This window comes from Hibiscus syriacus, unplaced genomic scaffold (assembly GCF_006381635.1).
Source record: "Hibiscus syriacus cultivar Baekdansim isolate YM2019G1 unplaced genomic scaffold, ASM638163v2 tig00111848_pilon, whole genome shotgun sequence".
Taxonomy (NCBI): Eukaryota; Viridiplantae; Streptophyta; class Magnoliopsida; order Malvales; family Malvaceae; genus Hibiscus; species Hibiscus syriacus.
In genome coordinates, this window is record NW_024063201.1 from 205,144 (window position 1) to 215,064 (window position 9,921).

Below are 9,921 nucleotides of genomic sequence, written 5' to 3' on the forward strand. Positions count from 1 at the left end.
AAAATTTTATCACCTTTATTGTTTTATATTTACACAATTTTTAAATTTATATAATATTTTTTTAATAATTATAGTTTAATTTAATTATTTAATAACTATTTGTTTATCTCTATTTTAAGAAATTAGATATCAAATATATATGTTATTATGTATAATTTTGAATTCCAATTTTCATCTATATTATCCAAACATAAACATGTTTTCTAATTTTTAAAAAAAACTAAAAAATGAAAATTATTTTCTAAAAACGAACGTCTCCATAAGATTCGGGTTCAAATAATTACCGACTTAATTTTAAATATTCAGTTTTCACAGAACAGTAGAATAATCCATCATACAACATAATTTTATTCCATATATAGTATAGACATCGCTTCTCTCTTCTTCATACATTACATTACAACATCACATGATGATTGAACCTTTTTTTTCACTACTCTTAATGCCCTATTTACATCTTTCATTCTCTTTAACTGTTTTCCAAAACCTTAAGTATAAACCAAGCACCCTATATTTATCTTGTAAAACACAAAAAAAAGGGAACTATTTTTCCACATCTAGCTGTTGCTGCTCTACTATAATCTATATCCACATATTTGTGTATGTGGGGGTAAACTATATTTCAAACACAACATAATGGCCAAGGTTAATATTCTATGATCAGACCTCCCATTGGTGCTTGATGGGGAATCCCCTTCCTTCGTTTCGCAGTCCGGTAATTGACCGACGTAGGAGGCGGTGTTGAAGGACTAATGCTTCTCGCTTTGTTCTTTTTGTGGTGGTTATTCTCCAGCATTCCATTGCTACTGCTGCTGCTGCTGCTGCATGAATCCTCAGAGTCTGATGCCATGGCTAAGTGCCTCTTCTTCTTCTGGAAACTCTTGGATGTGCCAACAATCTGCAATTTCATATGGTCAACAACAAAATACATGTAAAATCAATAACTGAACACTAACAGGATCAACCTCGAAAAAGTCCTACAGTTTTTTCCCAGCTACCAAACAGCTTAATTGGCTACCAAGAAAATTTAGGTTCGATAATATACCTTGCAACCGAGAGAGCAGAAGCGAAAGGAGTCGACAAGGCTTCGATCACAGACCTCACAGGTATTGGTGAAAACAACCTTAGCACTGTTTATAACATAAGTCTGCACTCCAGAAATATCCACATATTTCTGTATCTCAGATACCCTTATCACATCATGGTATGACGATCTCCTAATCTGTCAAATACCATAGCAAATAACATTAGTTAGTTCAAATAAACTTTGGGATTTTGGTAATGAATGAACAATAACAAACAATCCCTTGAGAAATTTGTGATTTTGTTTTGTCTCTTCTGTCAATGAAAAATATGATTTCACTTGTTCACAAGAAAAACGTTTGGCTTTGCTGTTAGAAACTTGAGAAAGGGGCTTGAAAATTGAGTCAATGCCTGCTTGGGTGCCGAGAAAATGTGTAATAGAAAGAGAATACTCGAACTTTGATCTTTTGGGTAAATTTTGGAAAAACTGAAGAAAAACAAGTCGATTAAGAAATGTGCTCAGAGATTGAAATAGCAGTACATTGTCAGAATGCTACTATTATATATGATAAAATATCTTCCGTAATAATCGTAATGATAGGAATAACATCATTCGATAAATACAAGACAACCGAAAACTCGTAATTTAAATCCCTGAATGTACTTTAGATGAAAACAAACTCGATCGAGAAAGGACATAAAACTGTATCCCAGAATCGAAAACACGAATGCCATGAAAGAATTCCTCTAACATCTCATTGAAGGAAATGACACCCAATTGACAAAAACAATGGAAAAATCAAAGCAAGATGAAAATATGAAGGAAAATATTGAACCTGAGTACAACGATGATCCTTATGATGAGCAAGGCAGATAGAACAGAGAGCGCCATTCATGCAATCTAAGCAGTACATATTGCATTCGCTCTTGTGAGAATCACCATGAAGCTTGCATTGAACAAAGAAATGCTCTCTTAACAAAGGTGTCAACCATGGAGGCCACTGGTTGTCTTCATCATCAGGCCCACCAGCCCCCTGTCAAAACGCCATGAACCATTAAGCACATTGCATTAACACACATTTTATACAAAACCCAGATCAAGAAATCGAGATAAAAACGTAAAAAAAATCATCAAAAATATATTAAAAAAATCGAAAAGATACCATGATTCTTCTGTTCTTGGGCTTGATTTCATGGACACTGGGTTCTTGATTTTCGATTGCCAGCTTGAAGTAATAGAGAAAGAGGAGAAAACTCTGGGTAGAGTGAATTGCTGGGTTTAACGTTCCAGTTAGAAGCAGAGCAAACGAGAGAGGGAGAGGATGAAGGCCTAATAGTTAAGTTCAGAGAGAAATAAAACACAAATACTTGGAAAAGAGTAGAGGTCGTTCTTATCTAAGCAAAGTCCACATCCGAATCTAAACCCGAAGCTAAGCTCTCCATGAGAGATGCGTTGGGTGCACGGAACCCACCTCCTCCTTTCCTTTTGATTTCAATTTCGTTTTGATTCATTTTTTTTTTTGGCTTAATTCCTTAATTTAATCAATCTCTTAAAATATAATTTGTACTTTCATTATATGTGTTTTTTTTTGGCATATATTATTTTCTAATTTCTAATAATGTGAGTGAAGTGTAAAGTAGTATTTATTTATAATATTTTTAAATTATTAATAATATATACATGCACTATAAACGTAAATACTCAAATCTAAATTATCTAAGAAAATAATATTTATTTTTATCATTAAGACCATTTAATAAATTATATTATATAAGTTTGAAATATAAAACACTATATATTGAATATAATCGAGTTATTGGCAATGTGTAACTAAGACATTACCTTTTTGAACCCATCAAATGATTAAAAGTAGTGTTTTTATTCTTACAAATTTTAGATTCGAGTAATTTTATCTGTCGGATGTATGTATTGTTAATGATTAAAAAAATATAAACAGATGTTACCTAATAATCACACTAAACTATTAAAAAATACAATATTTTCCTAATTTGATGTTATGAATATATAAAGTTTTCTTAAAATGGTAATTGAATAATTTATCAATGAATGCTTATAATAGGAATCTTATTTTATTGTGATAAAAAAATGTGAGTAAAACTTTTTTAATATAATAAAAGAGTGAAATTATCTCAGCAACTAAAAGGAGGTTTATTATTTATAGATGTTCTAAGTTCAAGCACTAGCAACTGTAAAATATTTAACGTTTATTGTCAAAATGGTTAAAACTCTTTAAAACATATACTACCACCAATAATCATCCTAAATTAATAAGAAAAGATTATTCAAATAAAACAAAATAATTCTTTTAGAAAATATAACAATTTAGGAAATTTTTAATAAATTTTCAGGATTTTAGTTTAGACTATTAAGAGCCTCAGAATTGTCACTCATCATTAAATTTAAATATAAATATGCGATATTATGCTTAGTGTTACCTTTTTAGGTAATCGATAAGATATATGACATTAAATTTTGGAAATATTATGGGCGAGAATTTTTATTTTGAAAAATATTTGTGTTTGAAAATTAATTTAGAATTTAAGTTATTTATTATAATGAATATAAATTTATTATGAGACGATGATGAATTATATAAAATATATTAAAAATAAATTTTATCATATGAAATGAAATAAAATTGTATAAAACTCGTTACTTACTGACAAATTGTCACACCCTAATTTAGCGGCTAGATTTTATTAATTTAAAGTATCAAATTAAAGTCGTAACAAGGGAAAATTTGATGATCAAATTGTAAATTTTTAAAAGTTTGCAGTTCGATTTTTGAACATGTGGGAAGTTTAGTGACTTAACCCTGAATTTTTCCATTTTTCTAGTAAGTGAAAAATAAATCCCCTGGTCGAGTAAGCAAAACCCCAAAATTATCCCTAATTTCCCCGATGAAGTACTATAGCAGAAATAATTCCCAAAGCCACTCATCGCCGTTCATCAGTCACCGCCCAACAGTGGCTTCCACCGCCAGCACCCGGAGAAGCGTCGGTCTCATACGACCAAAACCTCTCGGTCAATTTGTCGAACGGAGCCATTGTTTGTCGTGGAGAAGCCGAAGAAGCTTCGTTGAAACCCCGCCGTCACCACACGATTTTCCTTCGATTCTGATTGATCCAACGATCGTCTTGTCTCACTGCCCTTCCCATCGAGTTCCCCAGCTCTGTGCAATCAAACCCTGACCAGATTAATTTCCCCATCATCGTCCGTTCGCTGTCCACCGTGGTAAGTGCTCTAGTCATCTTATTCCGTCTGATTCACTGTGTTTTGGCTGAGTTTTGATTTGTTTTGGTTGAATTGTGGTGAGTACCTAAACATGGTTTAATCGACCGTCAGAATCGATGCGTCCGTCGTTGTCACGCGTTACCACATGCTATTGTCGCATGTGGGGTTTCTCAGCAAGCAATGAATTTTCTAGAACCGATCCAGTTGGACTGGACCAGACTAAATCGACATGTTTATGTCAAACCGTTTTGAACGAACCAACCAACTTGTATTGAGTCAACTCGAACCAATTTGACCCTTTGACTTTGATTGCCTAGTAACTTTAACTAGAGTTGACTTTGACCAAAAAGTTAAATATTTTGAAAAGTCCTATTTTATGTTTTTCGATGTCTTGAATCCAAATCCAAAGTCCGTTTTTCCAAATTCGCACTCGATAAGCCATTTTTCAGTGATTTGTATTCAATATCAAATTTTGTGTTCCGATTAAGTTAAGTTTCTGACGTAAATTCGTTTGCTATGTATCCGAGAAATTATTGGGCGTTGAATTCAAGTTCGAGGGTGATCGAATGGAGTTTAAATGTTCGATTGGTGGAGCAAAAAAATCAAGGTAATACTTTACTACCTCTTTTCATGATTTATGAAACATATTTATAATGGATAAATGCATGGATGTTTATGATTGATCTATTATGCATGATTAATTATGGATGGACTCGAACTGAATACGGTTTAGGTGATAAATTGGTTAAGAATCGATTGAATTACATAAAGGAATTGGAAGATTGATAAGAAATGATTTCAAGTGCAATGATTAATCTGAAGAGCCAATGACCTCAGAATTATTAAATTCTAATTATTTTCGTTAAAAGGTTTAATATTGGAATTACCTGATTATGAAATTACAAAATTGCCCCTATAAGGTAAAAATGGCCTGGAATGACCTGAGAGCAAAAGTACCTTAAGAATTCATATTTTTAATTCGATAAATCACTAATTTATTAGTTAAATTCACTATTTGCTCAGATAGTCAGTAATAATCGGATCCTAACATTCGAAAAGGTACAAGACCTGTAATTGTTGATTATCAACAAACACCTAAAGATTAAAATATTATAAGTAATATTCTTGCTTGCATTAGTCAGAAAATTTGAATTAAATGGAAAGACTGGAAGAAATGAAAGGAATGTAATAACCTTGAATTGTAATTTAACCAAAATACCCTTGCACTACAAAAAGACCATGACTACCCCTAAGAGCAAAAATAACGCTGAACATAAATATCTAATCAAATTACGATAAAAAGGTACATATGTTTGGATTGATCAAAAGTACCAAAATGTCCTTTAGCTATGAAATAACTAAAATAACCTCTAATGTCCAAATGACCAAAATACCCTGAACTCTAAATGAACTATAATACTTTGAAGCCTAATTTATGGAAAGCAATGCCATTGACAGAATTGAATGGAATGACGTTAATACCTTTAAAGTGTAAAAAAGACTATGGATACACTATGAGAACACCGATGAATCTAAATGATTGTATTGTCTCTAAAAGTTATGGAGCACGACCCAAGTCGTCGGACATTTTGGATACTATTACAAAATGGAAATGAAATAAATACCAAAGGAATACGTATTTGTCTCCTCAAGAATTGATCAGGGATGATTATGATATTGATCAGATCAGCTGGTGCAGACAGTAATAAGAAGTGAATAATAGTGAAGTATCACGGTCCGAATGATTGACAAGTATCGCAGTATTAGGAACTATAGTTCAATCAGACTCGAAAATCCTGATGATTCAATATATAATCTTGAATACCACAAATCATCGCTCTACTCTTATTAGATTAAATTAATAAGAATTCTCCAAGAACCAAATGTCTAAAATGGCTTCCTGATACTCAATTGCCTCCGAAAAATATATGAATACTGTATGATCTTGATAAATCACTTCTTGAATGAATGATGAATCAGTTAGCTATCAAACTCCCTTTTATAGGGATCTTGATTCTGAAATCCTATTAAATTACAAAATTTTCATGGTTCTCTACCTGATAAATACCAAGCATCTCCGAAGAATATCTAGATCTTCTAGTGTGTTCCTTATGTGACATGTGAATGTTTTACCTGTTTTAAAACGTGATTTTTCGAAATCATGATTTACTGGTTTATAAACTATGACTACATGGTATATGTTCTATGGTTACCTATTTTCACAGTAAAATATGATCGTTTATGATTTACAGATTATGGAATCTACTGGTTTATGAACTATGGTTACCTGAAATATGTTATCTGATTTCCTGTTTTCATTGGAAAATATGATCGTTCCTGATTTATGGATCATGAAATCTACTGGTTACTACTTGAACTATTTTATTGGGTTATTATCTAGGTAGGCTAGAGTATGGAGGTTCATCTCTGATCAAGCTGGTAATTCCTTACGGACCTAAGGTGACCTTTGGGTAGGCTCTGAGGCCCCGAGAAACTTTCTTGGTTAGGCTCTCAGGCCCCCAAGACACTACCTTGGGTAAATCATGGGACTACATATGGTGTACGGGTGGAGGACAGTTATATGGTTTATTTTCTTATCACACTTACAAGATTTTACTGGATTATGATCCATATATTAATGTTTACTGTTAAATATGATTTCTACCGGATACTATATAGGTAGAATTCTGGAGTATGGAGGTTCAGCTCTGATCAAGCTGGTAAATCCTTACGGACTTAAGGAGACCCTTGGGTAGGCCCATAGGTCCCAAGGCATTCCCTTAGGGTGACTCGTTTCCTATGTGCTTAGGGTAAGTCCTTATGGATGCAGTTCTGGGAAAATGCATAAAGATGTTCGGTTGGAGGGTTCTACTATGGTTTTTAAAAAATATATTTTAAATTATTATTGTTTTAAAAAGATTTGTACCTTTTCACTATTTTTGGTTGTAACACACTAGATATCCTATTATGATCTCCTGAAAACTTAGTTCTCTGAATGTTTCCTCTGAACTAAAATCGTCATGTCTTTTACTCGGAGAAATATCAATGGAACCTTAGCTAGTTCCGAAAACCTATAGACGTCTGAATCAACAAGGAAAATTTATGCTTTTCCATTTATCTGCATGTCCTTCAGCATCACTTGGTAGTTCTTTATTACTGAGCTTCCTAAAGCTCACTCTGTTACTCACTATTTCATGTTAAAAGAATCAAATCAGTGCAACCATCGACAACAGTAAAGGAGTTCCATTCGGGTTTGCTTGCAGAGTACGATACAAGTGTAATTGGGGCATGTAGGTCACATTTGATTTTTATACTGAGTCTGAAACTTGTATGATTTTAATTTTGTATGTAATACATGAATGGTTTTCTGAACTTTTATTTTAAATATAAATTGTTTTACGATTTTACATGTTTTAACAAAAACTTTAAATTTTTCATAGACTTTTATGGTAGGTCACTCCGGTGGCCCTAATGTGACACCTCGGATCGGATCGGGTCACCCGCATTGGTCTGTGGGTGTTACACAAATTCTAAACTCGTTACTTTCTCATGACAAGTCTCAGTGTAATATAACAAATTTCGTATATGTTGAGTTTTTTTTATGAAAAAATGAGTTATTATCATATGCCTCATTAAAACCCCTTAATCTTAATCGAAAGAAAAAAAATACACATGATAATAAGGATAAACAAACGAACCTTACAAGCAAGGCCAATTACAGCCAACATCCCATAGCTAAACCAACATAAACACTTAGTCTCAACCATTATCATCTTCAGCTAGTCAATAACATCATCATATTTAACTGAAGAACCCAATATGTGGTATTATTTATTTATAATTTACTTGTTTATCTATTTGTGTTTTTTAATGAAATTCTTGGTTTGTGTATTTCTTTTTATTGATATTATTACGAAGTGTTTTATTACAAAAAATCTTGATTCATTAAACATCCGAATTCCCAAAAGATATGTTGCTCTTTGCAACTACTCAATTGACAAATTGTTTGTTTTCACATCAGAATTACATATGTTATGAGGCATTGACAAAAGGCAAATGAAGCATAAATTAGAAAATGCAACCCCATTATGATTTCTAATTAATTAAAGGGTAAACTACTTTAATGACCATTAACTATGAGCTTAGTGTCAAAATGAATACCATTTTCAAAATTCCGTCAATATGATCACTTAACTATTTAATTGAAATTATTCAAGCCACATGCCATTAAACATAATTGATATAATTACACATTTTATCCACAATATATTTATATTTAATCAATTTGATCATGATTTTAATTTAATTCAATAAATTAACTTTTAAATCTGGAGGTGACATGTGTTGCCATATGATCATGACACATGTCACAATTGACACGTGTAAGCACATTATTGGTGAGTTTTTATTTATTTAATTAAATTTATTTTTAATCCAATCAACTCGTGAAACGTGTTAATTAACATAATTGGTATAATCACACATTTGATCCTCAATATTTTTATATTTTAATAAATTTAATCTTAATTTTAATTTAATTTAATTAATCTTTCAATCTAGAGGTGAGATGTGTCACCATACAATGATACATGTAAACATGGGACGGTTTCAACCTATGTCCCTAAGCTGTGAATGGAATTCCCAAATCCTTAGACAAAGTACTTCAATTGGTTCAATAATTATAACAAACTTTATTTATCTTATTAATGATAGAAAAAAATAAAAAATAAAATCATTCAAATGGGTTTTGAAACTAGATCATTTATAAAACATAAGAAAACCTAAATTAGTTAAACAAATATAATATTATTTTATAATTAAGTATATTATATATATTTTAAATTGTATTTAATAAAAAATTTAAAATAAAAATTTTAATATTATGATATCTTTAAACTAAATTAATAATTTTGTCATACTTATTTTTATAATTTTATGTTTACTTTTAAAAATATAAATATACAAATACTAAACTAATTTTAAAACTTACATTAAATGTGGAGTAAATATAAAAATATTATAATATATTTAATTATAAAATATAAATCTTAGGTTGACCATAGTTTTATAAAATATATAAAAAATTAAATATAATAATTATTTTTTTTCTCATACTTATTTTTATAATTTTATATTTACTTTTAAAAATAAATATGAAAATATTGAATTTATTTTAGAATTATAAAATATTAAATTTATTTTAAATTTTAAATTTCACATTAAATATGGTTTAAAATATAAATATATTTAATTATAAAATATGAATCTTAGGTTCTTTTATATTATATATTGGCCTAGGTACGAAACTTCATTAAAATGATTTTATTTCTTTATTTTTTTTATCTTTAACAATATTAGAAGACAAATAAATTTTGTTGTAATTATTTAACCAATTCAAACACTTGGTTCAAAGGTGACATGTGTCAGGATATGATTGGATTGAAAATAAATTTAATTAGATAATTTAAAATAAATAAATACCCAACCAACGAGGTTGATTCAAGTTGTAAGTAGTTTGATATCGCTTAAGCAGAGTTTCAGGTTTGAATCCTTATGTACTTGATATCGCTTAAGAAAGGTTTCAGGTTTCAATCCTTGTGTATGCAAAAAAATCTGTCGAGATGTTTATCTGCCCGGCGACG

General features: G+C 30.7%; 1 protein-coding gene across 1 annotated transcript; it reads right to left on the bottom strand.

Moving 5' to 3' along the window:
- Nucleotides 1-368: 368 nt before the first annotated feature.
- On the bottom strand, nucleotides 369-2,386 carry LOC120172316. The gene is made up of 4 exons (XM_039179797.1): nucleotides 2,187-2,386; nucleotides 1,860-2,057; nucleotides 1,046-1,222; nucleotides 369-898 (listed from the first exon to the last, which is right to left on the bottom strand). Exons 1-4 carry the CDS (start codon nucleotides 2,187-2,189, stop codon nucleotides 647-649), a joined length of 630 nt encoding a protein of 209 aa, XP_039035728.1. The 5' UTR covers nucleotides 2,190-2,386; the 3' UTR covers nucleotides 369-646.
- Between the last annotated feature and the right edge of the window lie 7,535 nt (nucleotides 2,387-9,921).

Coding starts and splice junctions, on each gene's coding strand:
- LOC120172316 (XM_039179797.1), bottom strand. Junction 1,223..1,859: donor AGGATCATCGTTGTACTCAG/GTTCAATATTTT, acceptor GGTATTTGACAG/ATTAGGAGATCGTCATACCA. Junction 899..1,045: donor TCTGCTCTCTCGGTTGCAAG/GTATATTATCGA, acceptor ATGAAATTGCAG/ATTGTTGGCACATCCAAGAG.